The sequence below is a fragment of the Ranitomeya variabilis genome, chromosome 8 (assembly GCF_051348905.1).
Source record: "Ranitomeya variabilis isolate aRanVar5 chromosome 8, aRanVar5.hap1, whole genome shotgun sequence".
NCBI lineage: Eukaryota > Metazoa > Chordata > Amphibia > Anura > Dendrobatidae > Ranitomeya > Ranitomeya variabilis.
The window spans coordinates 154,366,836-154,382,711 of record NC_135239.1 but is presented as its reverse complement, the minus strand read 5'-3'; the positions used below and the strand labels follow the sequence as shown (position 1 = coordinate 154,382,711).

The 15,876-nt window shown below is 40.0% G+C and overlaps 1 protein-coding gene across 1 annotated transcript in view; it reads left to right on the top strand.

Annotated features, from left to right (window-relative positions):
- The window catches only part of LOC143788465 (cytochrome P450 2D15-like), a 74,400-nt gene that overhangs the window by 44,309 nt on the left and 14,215 nt on the right, over positions 1-15,876 (top strand). Inside the window, exons 6-8 of the mRNA XM_077278158.1 lie at positions 7,455-7,596; positions 8,787-8,974; positions 11,985-12,126. Coding sequence (XP_077134273.1) covers positions 7,455-7,596; positions 8,787-8,974; positions 11,985-12,126 — 472 coding nt within the window. The remainder of the gene's footprint in view (positions 1-7,454; positions 7,597-8,786; positions 8,975-11,984; positions 12,127-15,876) is intronic.

Below are 15,876 nucleotides of genomic sequence, written 5' to 3'. Positions count from 1 at the left end.
TACAGTTTTTATACACTTGTTTTTTCCTCTCCTTCTAAGAGAAAAACTTTTTTTTTCATTTTTCTGTCACCGTAGCTGTATAAGATCTTGTTTTTGGGGGATTTTTTTACACAGCCTTTATTGTACTGTGACCTGGAAATATGATTCTTCAGATCAACAGAATTACAGTGAGGCCATGTTCACACTTTGCGGTTTTTACCGCGGAACCGCGGCGATTTTGATGCTGCGGGTCCGCAGCAGTTTCCATTGCGTTTACATTTACATGTAAACCCTATGGAAACCGCAAACCGCTGTGCACATGCTGCGGGAAAAACCACGCAGAAACGCAGCGGTTTACAACCCGCAGCAAGTCACTTCTTTGTGCAGAATCTCTGCGATTCTGCACACATAGGAATGCATTGAACCGCTTACTTCCCGCATGGGGCTGTGCCCACGTTGCGGGAAGTAAGCGGATAATGTGCGGGTGGTACACGGGGTGGAGGAGAGGAGACTCTCCTCCAGGCCCTGGGAACCATATTTGGGGTAAAAAAAAAGAATTAAAATAAAAAATCATGTTATACTCACCTCTCAGCGCTGCACGCGGCCGGCCGGTCAGAGTTGCTGTGCGAACAGGACCTGCGGTGACGTCGCGGTCACATGACCGTGATGTCACGAAGGGTCCTTCTCGCACATCATCTTTGGAACCGGACCGCCGGGTGCAGCGCCGAGGAGATCGGGACGTCAGAGGGTGAATATATAAACTTTTTTTTAATTTTAACATTACTATTGATGCTGCATATTGCTGCATATGCAGCATCAATAGTATAGGAGTAATCCCGCAGCGGAAACCGCGGAACAAACTGCGATAAATCTGCAGGGATAACCGCAGCGGTTTTGCCCTGCAGATTTATCAAATCCGCTGCGGGATTACCCGCAGAGGTCACCCGCAAAGTGTGAACATGGCCTGATACCAATGTGTAAAAAGAAAAAACAAAATAAATAAATTATATATATATATATATATATATATATATATATATATATATATATATATGGAAATGAACAAATGAAAGTCAGAGACATTGCTTTTCAACCATGCTTCCACAGAATAAAAAAAAAATAAAATAGAACACATGAAATAGGCCTCAACAGAAATGATGGTACCCCTGAAAATAATGTGACAAAAGGGCATGTTAAATCATGTGTGTCCACTAATTAGCATCATAGGTTTTCTACAATCTTGGAATCAGTGAGTGGGCCTGTATATAGGGCTACAGATACTCACTGTGCAGTTTGCTGACAGTTGCACATATTATTCAGAAATTTAAGATCCATGGGGCTGTAGCCAACCTTCCTGGACGTGGCCGCAGGAGCAAAATTGATGAAAAATCTAAGAGACGGATAATACGAATGGTAACAAAAGAACCCAGAAAAACTTCTAAACAAATTAAAGGTGAACTTCAAGCTCAAGGAATATCAGTGTCAGGTGGCACCATCCGTCATTGTCTGAGCCAAAGTGAACTTCATGGGAGACGACCAAGGAGGACACCATTGTTGAAAAAAATCATGAAAAAGCCAGACTGGAATTTGCCAAACTACATGTTGACAAGCCACAAAGTTTCTGGGAGAATGTCCTAAGGACAGATGAGACAAAAATTGAATATTTGGCAAGGCACATCAGCTCTATGTTCACAGATGGAAAAATGAAGCATATCAAGAAAAGAACACTGTACCTACTGTGAAACATGGAGGAGGCTCTGCTATGTTCTGGGGCTGCTTTGCTGCATCTGGCACAGGGTGTCTACAATCTGTGCAGGGTACAATGAAATATCAAGACTATCAAGGGATTCTAGAGAGAAATGTGCTGCCCAGTGTCAAAATGCTTGGTCTCAGTCACAAGTCATGGGTCTTGCAACAGGATAATGACCCAAAATACACAGCTAAAAACACCCAAGAATGTCTAAAAGGAAAACATTGGACTATTCTGAAGGGGCCTTCTATGAGCCCTGACCTAAATCCTATTGAGCATCATTGGAAAGAGCTGAAAAAAGAGGTCTGGAAAAGGCAACCTTCAAACACGAGACAACTGGAGCAGTTTGCTCTTGAGGATTGGGCCAAAATACCCGTCAAGAGGTGCAGAAGTCTCATTGACAGTTACAGGAATCGTTTGATTGTGCAACAAAATATTAAGTAAAGGGTACCATCATTTCTGTCCAGGCCTATTTCATGAGTTTTATTTTTTTTTTAATTCTGTGGAAGCATGGTTGAAAAGCAATGTCTGACTTTCATTTGTTCATTTTCATAGATTTTTTTTATTTATTATTACTTGTCAGATTCAAGTTATCTCTGTGACCATTGTGGGTTTTTCTGTCATTAATCAAGGGGTATCAACATTTTTGACCATATGTGTGTGTGTGTGTGTGTATGTGTGTGTGTATATATATATATATATATATATATATATATATATATATATATATATTTTTTATTCATACTATTATGGGGCACAGCTGCTGAAAAATTGCACTTCTGGTATTTCAATTTGTTATTTTCTTTGTGGATTTTACCACAATGGTTATGAAATTTTTCATATTTTGATAGCTTGTAATTGTAGAGATGCAGTGGGGGAAATAAATATGTGATCCCTTGCTGATTTTAAGTTTGCCCACTGACAAAGACATGAACAGCCTATAATTTTAAGGGTAAGTTAATTTTAACATTGAGAGATAGAATATCAAAAATAAAATCCAGAAAATTATAAATACATAAATTATATACATTTATCTGTATTTTGCAGTGAGAGATGAGTATTTGATCCCTCTGGCTTAATACTTGGTGGTAAAACCCTTATTGGCAAGCACAGCAGTCAGATGTTTTTTGTAGTTGATGATGAGGTTTGCGCACATGTCAGGAGGAATCTTCTCTTTACAGATCATCTCTAAATCATTAAAATTTTGAGGCTGTGGCTTGGCAACTCGGGGGTTCAACTCCCTCCATAACTTTTCTATGAGATTAAGGTCTGGAGACTGGCTAGGTCACTACATGACCTTAACCCCTTCCTGACGTCGGACGGGATAGTACGTCCGACGTCAGGTCCCCTGCTTTGATGCAGGGCTCCGCGGTGAGCCCGCATCAAAGCCGGGACATGTCAGCTGTTTTGAACAGCTGACATGTGCCCGCAATAGCAGCGGGTGAAATCGCGATTCACCTGCCGCTATTAACTAGTTAAATGTCGCTGTCAAACGCAGACAGCGGCATTTAACTACCGCATCCGGCCGGGCGGCCGGAAATGACGTCATCGCCGACCCCCGTCACATGATCGGGGGTCGGCGATGCTTCAGTACTGTAACCATAGAGGTCCTTGAGACCTCTATGGTTACTGATCGCCGGTAGCTGTGAGCGCCACCCTGTGGTCGGCGCTCACAGCACACCTGATTTTCTGCTGCATAGCAATGATCTGATGATCGCTGTTATGTAGCAGAGGCGATCGAGTTGTGCCTGCTTCTAGCCTCCCATGGAGGCTATTGAAGCATGGCAAAAGTAAAAAAAAAAAGTTAAAAAAATGTGAAAAAAATAAAAAAAACATAAAAGTTTAAATCACCCCCCTTTCGCCCCAATCAAAATAAATCAATAAAAAAAATTCAAACCTACACATATTTGGTATATCCGCGTTCAGAATCGCCCGATCTATCAATAAAAAAAAGCATTAACCTGATCGCTAAACGGCGTAATGAGAAAAAAATCCGAAACGCCAGAATTACGTTTTTTTGGTCGCCGTGACATTGTATTAAAATGCAATAACGGGCGATCAAAAGAACGTATCTGCACCAAAAATAAAAACGCCAGCTCGGCAAGCAAAAAATAAGCTCTCAACCGACCCCAGATCATGAAAAATGGAGACGCTACGAGTATTTATTTTTTTTTAGCAAAGTTTGGAATTTTTTTTCACCACTTAGGTAAAAAATAACCTAGTCATGTTAGGTGTCTATGAACTCATAATGACCTGGAGAATCATAATGGCAGGTCAGTTTTAGCATTTAGTGAACCTAGCAAAAAAGCCAAGCAAAAAGTGTGGGATTGCACTTTTTTTGCAATTTCACCGCACTTGGAATTTTTTTCCTGTTTTCTAGTACACGACATGGTAAAACCAATGATGTCGTTCAAAAGTACAACTCGTCCCGCAAAAAATAAGCCCTCACATGGCCAAATTGACGGAAAAATAAAAAAGTTATGGCTCTGGGAAGGAGGGGGGTGAAAAACGAATACGGAAAAACGGAAAATCCCACGGTCATGAAGGGGTTAATGTGCTTCTTTTTGAGCCACTCCTTTGTTGCCTTGGCTGTACCTTTTGGGTAATTGTCTTACTAGAAGACCCAGCCACGACCCATTTTTAATGTCCTGGTGGAGGGAAGGAGGTTGTCACTCAGGATTTTATGGTACATGGTTCCATCCATTCTCACATTGATGTAGTGAAGTAGTCCTGTGCCCTTAGCAGAGAAAACCCCCAAAACATACTGTTTCCACCTCCATGCTTGACAGTGGGCACGGTGTTCTTTGGGTCATAGGCAGCATTTCTATTCCTCCAAGATTTCTGTAGGAGCCAGAAATCGTAAAGGTTGGTAGGGGATCAAATACTTATTTCTCACTGCAAAATGCAAATAACATTATATAATTTATACAATGGGATTTTCTGGATTTTATTTTTGATATTCGTTCTCTCAATGTTAAAATTAACCTATCATTAAAATTATAGACTGTTCATGTCTTTGTCAGTGGGCACAATTACAAAATCAGCAAGGGATCAAATACATATTTCCCCTCACTGTACCAGATGTGTTTATTTTTTCTTTCTATATTTTTAAAGGAAGAAAACGTAGGGTCATTCAAATTGTTATTTACTTTTTAAAGAAAACATTTTTTCTTACTGTATATTTGTTCACCTTATTGGACTAGAATATACAATTTCTTATTATATATAGTGCAAATACTAAGAAATGCAGTGTGTAGCTAGAATCAAAGTATTTTATGAAGCTCAGCCTATGGCTAGACTTCACAGGATTACCAACATGGCAGCCTCCAGTATGACAATCTCTTGGTACCTTGTGATCAAGCTGTAAGTGGGTTGCACAAAAGGTGCAAATAAAATGCTGTTGTCAAAGATTGTTACAGACTTTTAAAGGATCACTGCTGTGGATGCTGGCTGTGTTACACGGCCGGCATGTGCAGTGTGTGAAGTGGGCTCACCTCCTGCAACCACAGATAACTGAGATAGGATGTGCAGACACAGTTGTGCTCAAATGTTTACTTACCTCAGCAGAATTTTTTCAGAGAATATGAATGATAACACTGAAACTTTTTCTCCACTCATGGTTAGTGGTTGGGTGAAGCCATTTATTGTCAAACTACTGTGTTTTCTCTTTCTAAATCAATGACAACTCAAAACATCCAAATGACCCCGATCAAGCATTCACATACCCTGGTGATTTTGGCCTGATTACATGCACATAAGTTGACACAAATGGGCTTGAATGGCTATTAAAGGTAACATCCTCACCTGTGACGTTTGCTTGTAATCAGTGTTTGTGCATAAAAGCTGAGTGAGTTTCTGGGATCCAGACAGACTCTTGCATTTTTCATCCAGCCACTGACATTTCTGGATTCTGAGTCATTGGGAAAGCAAAAGAATTGTCAAAGGATCTATGGGAAAAGGTAGTTGAACTGTATAAAACAGGAAAGGGATACAAAAAGATATCCAAGGAATTGATAATGCTAGTCAGCAGCGTTCTAACTGTGATTAACAAATGGAAAATCAGAGGCTCTGTAAAAAAAAAAATTGCGGTAAGGTAGACCAACAAAAATGTAGTCCACAACTGCCAGGAATATTGTTCGGGATGCAAAGAAAAACCCACAAATAGCATCAGCTGAAATACAGGACTCTCTGAAAACTAGCATTGTGGCTGTTTCAAGATGCACAATAAGGAGGCACTTGAAGAAAAATGGGCTGCATTGTCGAGTCGCCAGAAGAAAGCTATTATTGCGCAAATGTCACAAAGTATCTCACCATCAATATGCAAAACAGCACAGAGGCAAGCCTCAAAACTTTTGGAACATGGTAATTTCAAGTGATAAGGCCAAAATGGAACTTTTTGGTCACAACCGTAAACGTTACATTTAGAGCGAGGTCAACAAGGCCTATGATGAAAGGAACACCATTGCTACTGTAAAGCACGGAGGTGGATTGCTGATGCTTTGGGGTTGTGTGAGCTACAAAGGCACAGGAAACTTTTTCAAAGTTAAAGGAAAGATGAATGTAGCACGATATCAGCAAATACTGGTGGCAAATTTGCACTCATCAACCCCGAAGCGGCCAATGGGATGAACTTGGACATTCCAACATGACAATGATCCAAAACACAAGGCCAAGTCGACCTGTCATTGGCTACAGATAAACAAAGTGAAGGTTCTGGAGTGGCCATCTCAGTCTCCTGACCTCAATATTATTGAGCCATTCTGGGGAGATCTCAAGCGCACAGTTCATGCTAGACAGCGTGGGAATTTACAGGAACTGGAGGCTTTTTGCCAAGAAAGTGGGCAGCTTTACCATCTGAGAAAATAAAGAACTTCATCAACAACTACCACAAAAGAATTCGAGCTGTCATTGATGTTAGAGGGGCAATACACGGTATTAAGAAATGGGGAATGTGAACTTTTTTTTAGGGTCATTTGGATGTTTTGAGTTGTCATTATGATTTAAAAAGAGAAAACACTGTAGTTTGACAATAAATGGCTTCACTCAACCACTAACCATGAGTGGAGAAAAAGATTTGGTGTTATCTTTCATAGAAAAAAGGCCAAGAAAGCAAAAATTCTGCTGGGGTATTTAAACTTTTGAGCACAACTGTACATTCCTATACTGGAGACATGAAAGTAAGATTTTTATATACAAGATACAGAGGAGATTAGGATTGATTTACACACATACAGAGTTTTCTACTGAGCACTGCGTCAAATCCCCCAAAACAGGATTTTGAGCCCTGACAGTGCCCCTACAAAGCCATTAATTTCAATGAAGCTGATGGAGTTACAATGGACAATGTAGAGAACTGTATTTATTTTACTCACATATGGCGCCATCAATTTCACAGCGTTTTACTGACATTACCGGCACTGTCCCCATTGGGGCTCACAGTCTAGATTCCCTATCAGTATGCCTTTGGAATGTGGGAGGAAACTGGGGAACCAGGAGGAAACACGGGGAGAACATACAAACTCCTTGCAGATGTTGTCCCTAGTGGGTTTTAAATTCAGGACTTCAACACTACAAGGCTAACCGCTGAGCCACCGCGCTGCCCACATATGTCTGAAGCTAGCCTTAGATGCAACAAAACGTGTAAGAAAACATTTGTCAAACATTTCTTAAAAAATAGCTAGTAAATAAACATTAATGTATTCATTTATTGTCTGCATTTTCATAGGCAAAGGGCGATAAGGACAGCAGTTTTAATGAAAAAAGCCTTGTGGTCACCACAATTGATTTGTTTACAGCTGGCATAGAAACTACAACTACCACATTGAGATGGGCTCTCCTGTTCATCATCCTCTACCCAGAGGTGCAGCGTAAGTAGCTCCAGGTATCTGCATCCAAGATATTAACGACTGGAGGAAGTGAACATTGTGCAGTCAGGGTACAGGACAGAATTGAAGGCGTTGTGTGGCTTAGATCTTCCATTTTCAAAGTAGATGGATCCAGTTGGTCCACACCTAGATGTGTCATACTCCATTTTCTCTATGGTGACGCCACAAGACATTGGGTAATCGGTAAATTGTCAGGGAACCTGACAAATAAAAAGGAATTGCTAATCATTGGCAGAAACTGTAAAATAAGCACCAAGAAGGTATCATTACCTACTTTCACCGTTTTGTCTTTACTCAAATGAGTAAGTTTTGTTTGATTCTAAATAAATTCATGCAAAGAAAGCTCTTTCACTTTCTTTACAAGTTCTAATGATTTGAAAACTATAAAAAAAAAGTTGTGAAATTCACATTTTATAAGGCCTTTTTATATTCAATTTTGTCTGTTTGGGAACACAAAGCAAGGTTATATGTTAATTTTTAGAACTGATTCTAAACATGGACACATGAAGTAATCCAGATTAACCCCATAATAATCAGTGGGGTCCCTCTGCTTCTGTTTGCATCAGTTGTGCAACCAATCCCTTTTTGACAATAATTCCATTTGTCAGCTCCTAAAAACAGAAATGACAAATAGAATTTCCATTTGCAAATGTGAACGTAGCCTTAAAGGGCATCTGTCACAAGGTTTTTGCTACCTCATCTGAGAGCTACATAATGTTGGAAAAGAGACCCTGATTCCAACGATGTATCACTTACTTTACTGGGTGCAGCAGTTGTGAAGCAATCTCGGTTCTTAGATGTAGCTTGTAGCAGAGCTCAGAAAGCTGACTCCGCCCACACCAGGCTCTGTGTATATTGTATATTCACAGTAAGCTGCTAATCAGAGGAGGGGTGTGGTCTGACCACTTGGCACGGGGAGCCAGTCTGTGCAGTGATAATCTCCTGGTGATAAACATTCATTGTATGGAAACAACAGCATACAGCCTAATAAGTGACACATCCCTGAAATATGTGTCTCAGCACCTACTTCATGCTGTCCTCAGATTATATAGCAAAAACTTGCTGACAGACTTCCTTTAAATAACGACCCAGAAACGTTTTATCAACCCGTGTTTAATTTTTTTTTCTTGGCATGGTAATTAATACTAACGCTGTAATATATTCATATTTAGGGAAAATTCACAAAGAAATTGATGAAGTGATTGGCAGAAATAGAAAACCGACAATGGCTGATGTTCTGAGCATGCCTTACACCAACGCCGTCATCCATGAAGTTCAACGCTGTGGGGATATTTTTCCCGTCGCTGCTCATCATATGTCATATAGGAACACAGAAATAGGTGGATATTTCATCCCAAAGGTACACTTTACATTTACATATATTGGATATTATAAATTACCTGATATTCTTTCTTACTGAGATGTTTTCATCAAAATCATGATCACAATCAAATTACTTCTTTTTCCCCACACATCAATGGAAAAATATTGCTTGAATAAAAAAAAAAGAGAAAAAGTCTTCACAAAGTGATCTACAATAGTTACAATTTTTAGCCATGTAGGCCATGTTTACAAAATGTATTCCTGAAGTTCTGCTCTAGTTGACTGACAGGTATTTCTCTTTGTTTCTTTGTTTATGCATAGGTAAAGACATGTCAGTTAAAGGGATTGTGTAGGGAGAAGCCGCTGGGAACCTGCCTCAGAGTAGTCAAACCGAGACGTTCTACCAGGGAATCTGTCACCGTGTTTTTGCTACTCCATCGGACAGCAGCATAATTCAGTGGCAGAGACCCTGATTCCAGTGATATATCACTTACTGGGCTACTTTATACAGTTGTGATAAAATCACTGTTTTCTGAATATGTGAAAAATCATAGACATCTGAATGAGGTTTTAATCAAATCTGGCTACAATCACACGTGTGTGTGTTTCATGCTGCTGCCCGTAGGTTAGGCAGAATGAATCTGATGACCAGTTCCCTATAACACCTTCCCACAAATTACATAATTGTACGTAAAGGCTGCATGCGATTTACTGCAATTTGACATACAGTTACGCCATTGAGATGGCATGGCAGGCCTGGGCTGGCAATTTGCTGAGGTGGGCATATGCCCGGTGGGCTGGCGGTTCTGAACTGCAAAGTGGGATGCCGTCACTTTAAAACTTTCGAATAATTCCCCTGTGTGCGCTCACTTTCTTGGCACCTGTAGCGGCCCTTGTCAGAAGGTGCACTATGGCTGTCACGGCGTACTTGTCAGTGAAGGCAAGTGAAACAGCTAGCGAACATAGGATTTGATTCAAAAGTTCATCTTCTGCTTACCGGTACCAGGGAATCGTGATCTGCTTCTCTGCATGTCCGATACTACACGTGCTGTAGCTCCTCATCCATTCCTGCCCCCCATCGCACGGATCTGGGTGAGTCCCAAGATAGAAACATTTACCTGTATAATGTATGCGTAATATGTAGGTGATACTGCTACTGCTGAATATATGTTATGTAGGTGAGAGTGTGATTATGCACAGCAGTAACAGTGTCATCTATATATTATATGTACAGCAGTCTGTATACATTATATACAGTAGGTGATACTGCAATTATACACAAAATAACACTCTGAACTATGATTAAGAACCAGTCGGTTTGAAGCACGTAAGGCCATGACTTCCTGGGTTACTTGCCTTTTTTCTAAAATAATGGTTTTATACCATAATTTTAACCATGTTATACATTAAAGATTTGTTTTTAAATAATTATTCACCAATGGATCTGTTTTTGAATACTTTACTTTTAAAAAAGTGGAGGACTCTATTAGCCCACGTGGCAACATTTCGGATCCATAACAGAACATTTCACTGCTATGGAATTGAAATGTTACCACAGGGGTTAATAAAGAGTCCTTTTCTCTTATTTAATCGGTGTGCTGCTTATTTTCTTTTTATAAATGCCTATGATTTAAGGGTACATGTCCTAAAAGCATTTCACCCACTGCTTAACATTTTGTGATGCTCAGTTATGACTCATATATCAGGGCCTACGTCACCACCCAGCACACCCTGGCAAATGCTGGGGCCCTGGACAAATGGGGAGTCCATTAGCCATCGGCGACAAAGTACGCTATGGGGCTCATGATTCATGGAGGCCCGGTGCCAGCACCAATGCAGTTAAAAACAAAGATGGGTGAGGAAGCTGTCCACTGATGCTTCCTCTTCCATCATTCCCCCGCTGCATCTAAGCTCTGTGATGTCTCAGACATGCAGAGGGCATGATGACAACACTACAGCGCATCCTCTGTGCTGATCAATGCAATGGGTCAAAAGACACTGAAGATACCAGAGCAGCGGGGAATGGGGAGAGGTGAGTATTTGATTATTTATTTTTTATGTATGGAGCATTATATAGGGCCCATTATACTGTATGAATATGGGGTTCATTATACTGTATAAAGTTATATATGGGGCTCATACTGTCTGGAATAAAATATGGGGCCAATTATACTGTATGGATCATTATGTGGGTCCATTATACTATATGGAGGACTATGTGGTGCCCATAATATTGTATGGAGGACTATGTGGTGCCCATAATATTGCATGGAGGACTATGTGGTGCTCATAATACTGTATGGAGGACTATGCAGTGCCCATAATACTGTATGGAGGATTACGTGGTGCCCATAATAATGTATGGAGGACTATGTGGTCCTCATAATACTATATGGAGGACTACGTGGTGCCATAATACTGTATGGAGGATAATTAATACTTTGGGTGCAGCTACATGAATGAAAAAATGTAAATATTATGGCTCCTGGAATGTGACGATAAAATAAACAAAAAAAGGGGGTCATTAGGGAATCTGTCAGCTTACTCTACCCCCTCCTCATCCTGAAACTGACTATGTGTGTAAGTTATGAGTTACAAGAACACAAGTAAATCCATACCTATTATTAAAATAAATGCTGCCCTGATGAAGAGACGTCTACTGGAAGTTGGGAAAGTAGAAGCGCCCGGTGCAGTTCCTTCTTCATTCACTTATAAAGTCAATTTCTCTGCAAAAGAACAATGTCTTAGGTTAAAATAGGTATGAATTCACTTATGTTCCTGTGGCCTACATACACATGGAGTTTATTGTTTTATGTCTGGCATATGGTGTTTTTTTAAATATTTTTTACATATGTTTAGTAATTGGTGAAAAGTGTGATGTCCCATCCTCATTCTCCGAAAGAGATTTGAAAAAAATAAATGCTAGATTATATGAAGTAAAAACATACATTTTCATGCGGCCAGAGACACCTATACTCCTATTTTTTTTTGCTGAGGAATAGAATATAATATCACCTTATGCCGTTTTTTTTGTATTGTATTATTAGGGTACCATTGTTGTCACAAACCTGTCCTCTGTACTGAAAGATGACCGAGTGTGGAAGAAACCCTTACAGTTTTATCCTGAGCATTTTCTAGATGCAGAAGGAAAATTTGTAAAACAAGCAGCATTTATTCCATTTTCTGCAGGTAAGAAAATAAAAGTCAAGTAGATAAAATATCACACTGCAATATGCATAAAAACCAGTGCAGGCAAAATTTTATTATTGGCCAGAGCTTCACAACAGATAGGCAAATTACAAATTTCAGCAAAAAAAGGACATTATTTACAATAATAATAATAATACATCGTGAAAATGAAATCAAATCATTTTTATTAATATTTCCAAGTGTTCAATCTGTACAAAATAAAGTAAAGGAATACCCTCCACCCCAAAAAAACAACTCATCCCTCCCCTCCAATACAGAACGACATTGGAAGATTGCAGCCACCTCCACTCCTTACTTGCTTTCAGAAAGAATACACAGACATATATGACATATAATCAATACGTACTGTCACTGAACCGTTCATTATTCTTGTCATAAATCAACACGCACATAATGGAAAATAAAGATTTAAATGTATCAATTAATCAGATCCCTAAACCAATTTCCTACATATCACCAATCTGTACCACTATCTATTGTACATCTTTCAAGACAAACCCTCCTGGCGCTCAAGAGGGAAAGGGCCAGGATCAAGTTTTCTTAGCTGTGGAGCCAATAACTCTTGAAATTTAGGTAAAGCTTCTTTCTTGAGGTATTTTCACTTTTGCAATGATCGAATGTCATTTACAGTATTAACCCCTTCTTTCAAAATGACATATCTGTCCTTCCAGATTGCAAGTGTTTTTCTGCAATCTGTTGTATGACAGTTATGTCACAAGGATGGAAAGGACACAGGAGTTATGCCATCCACAGCGGAGGCCTGCTGTTATTCACAGCTAATCTCCTTCTGCATGTGGACCTTGCGCCGATCCCAGCACTTTATCCCCTCACATAACACTGTGAGGCATTTAAAAAGATCCTTCCTTTCTCAGCCCATCGGTGCAATCGTAGGGTGATGATGGTTGCCTACCAAATACCTGTGGGTCTACTATAAACTTCAGCCTAATAGATTCTGCCAGAAGCAATATATCTAACAGGTTACCTGTCAAACCCTGACAGGCTAGGTAGTGCAGTGTACTACACAGTATTACAGTGTATTATCAATGCAATCAAAAGATCACATGTTCCCTTGTGGGTCTAGAACATGATTGTGGAGACACAGAATTGTATCTTAATTAACCAGACATTTATTTTTAGCAATTCAAGAAAAATAGACTGATATCTGTATGTTAGCTTTCAAATTTAGATACAGGAAAGATATATATCTTGGTAGCGTGTTAGCCAGTGGATAGAAAAATATTTAGAACTGAGAGTCCTCAGTGATTGATATCTTTTAATGGCTAACTTAAAAGATGGTAACAAATTGCAAGTTTTCGAGACTACTCAGGTCTCTTCATCAGGCATAGACTAATACAAATTCTGAAAAAACACATATTTATGCACAACACAGAACAGAAAAATGCCATAGATAAGAAAGGTGAGGTGAAGCAGAACCACCATTAAGTGAGTGATAAACAGTTGTGTCCATAAATATTGGAAAGTTCATAGTTAAGGAGTGTGAATGTTTTATTGTCCTGTGATTGGGGTCTGGTTCTGTTATGATGACTGTCATGATTCTCAATGGCGAGAGAACATAGCCCAGCATATATGAGAACTAGCTCTTGGAAGATGGAAACTATACTGACCATGAACTAAACCTGCCGCACAACTAGAAGTGGCCGGGTAGCATGCCTACGTTTTTTTATCCCTAGATGCCCAGCGCCAGCCGGAGAACTACCTAATCCTAGCAGAGGAAAAGACAGTCCTGGCTCACCTCTAGAGAAATTTTCCCAAAAGGCAGACAGAGGCCCCCACATATATTGGCGGTGATTTTAGATGAAATGACAAACGTAGTATGAAAATAGGTTTAGCAAAAATCGAGGTCCGCTTACTAGATAGCAAGAAGACAGAAAGGGCACTTTCATGGTCAGCAGAAAACCCTATCAAAACACCATCCAGAAATTACTTTAAGACTCTAGCATTAACTCATAACACCAGAGTGGCAATTTCCGCTCACAAGAGCTTTCCAGACACAGTAACGAAACAGCAGCTGTGAACAGGAACAAAATGCAAAAACACACAAGGACAAAAGTCCAACTTAGCTGGGAGTTGTCTAGTAGCAGGAACATGCACAGAAAGGCTTCTGATTACATTGTTGACCGGCATGAAACTGACAGAGGAGCAAGGTTATATAGCGACTCCCACATCCTGATAGGAGCAGGTGAACAGAGGGGATGATGCACACAAGTACAATTCCACAAGTGGCCACCGGGGGAGCCCAGAATCCAATTTCACAACAGATGACCCCACATGGTCTGAGGGGCAAATTCCTTAGTTGATGTAAAAAGACATAAATCCATGCAACACATTCATTCCTGCACTGAGAGTGTCAAAGCTCATCATCAGCTTATACTCCCAAACTCTTCTGTCTCTCTGAGATTTGAAGTTACCTTTTAATACAAGTAATTTCATGTCCATAATGCTATGATCGGGGAGCCAAAATGTATTGCCACAGGTAGATCCATTCTTTTTTCTCTTATTGTGTGGTGATGAGAATTCATTCTAGTTCTAAGCTTTTGCCCTGTCTCCCGCACATACAGACCCCCAGTTTGACATTTAGAACAAATATTTAAGCACACCACATTAGAAGTGATGCAGCTGAAAGTACCTAGTATCTTGTAGTCCTGATGTGAATTGGGGATCTTTATCTTGTCCGTGGTCATTATAAATGGACAGGTTTTGCATTTTTTCTGGTTGCAAGGAAAGGTTCCTGCAGCTGTTGGAGACGACAGGGAGCTTCTGACAATGATGCTTCTAGATTTGGGGGCAGCCTTAAACACAGTAGTGGGGGGGTCTGGAAAAATGGATTTCAAGCGGGCATCTTTTTCACCTCAGAAAGACCTTTCTGAATCGGGGCTACCATCCAAGAACAATTCAAAACCAAATTACAAGAGCAACTAGAATATCAATGAATCACCTGCTACATTACAAAGCTAAAGAAGAAAATAATAGGGTGCCTCTAGTAGTCACCTACAATCCAAATCTGGAGGTGCTAAGGGGAGCTGCACGAAAGTTACAACCTTTACTACAAAAAGATGCCATTAAAAGGTATCAACCACTGAGGGCTCTCAATTTTAAATATTTTTCTTTTGAATTTAAGCATTTCTTTCTAGCCGGTCAAGAAAACAGACTTTTGTTTGTGTAAGCCTGTAAAATTGACTTGAAAGCTGATATGTGATATAACAAAGTTTGCTCTTATCCTTGATGACTAGTGATATGATAATTATGCATTGGGTAGCCCAAATAGTTTATTAATTTTTAAAACAAAGGAGGGAAATCGATGCAAATAGATTACATCAAACAAGGCGACTTGGTCATCTCTATTCTTCCCCTTATCTGTGATACTAGACTGAAGGACACTGGTTAAACATAAAAAGAGGTGATATGCCTCAGAGAGACAGAGACAGAGAGACAGCCAGAGATTCTGCCAAGACAACCAAACATCCAAGGGATCCTACAAGACTGCTGCCAATTCATCATGGCTCCCTCATGAAGGACACGGATCTATCATTCTACGGGAAACAACCTAGGGTTTTTCAGCCTCAATGGAAGAATACAGATCTGCTCCATTGACTATTGCTGAACCATGGATATGTTTGAAGAAAGACAGAATTTGGACCCACTGGTCACCTGGCTACATTGAGATGTTTGGAGAAGCCAGTGTTAGGGTTTGCGGAACGCACCGAATAT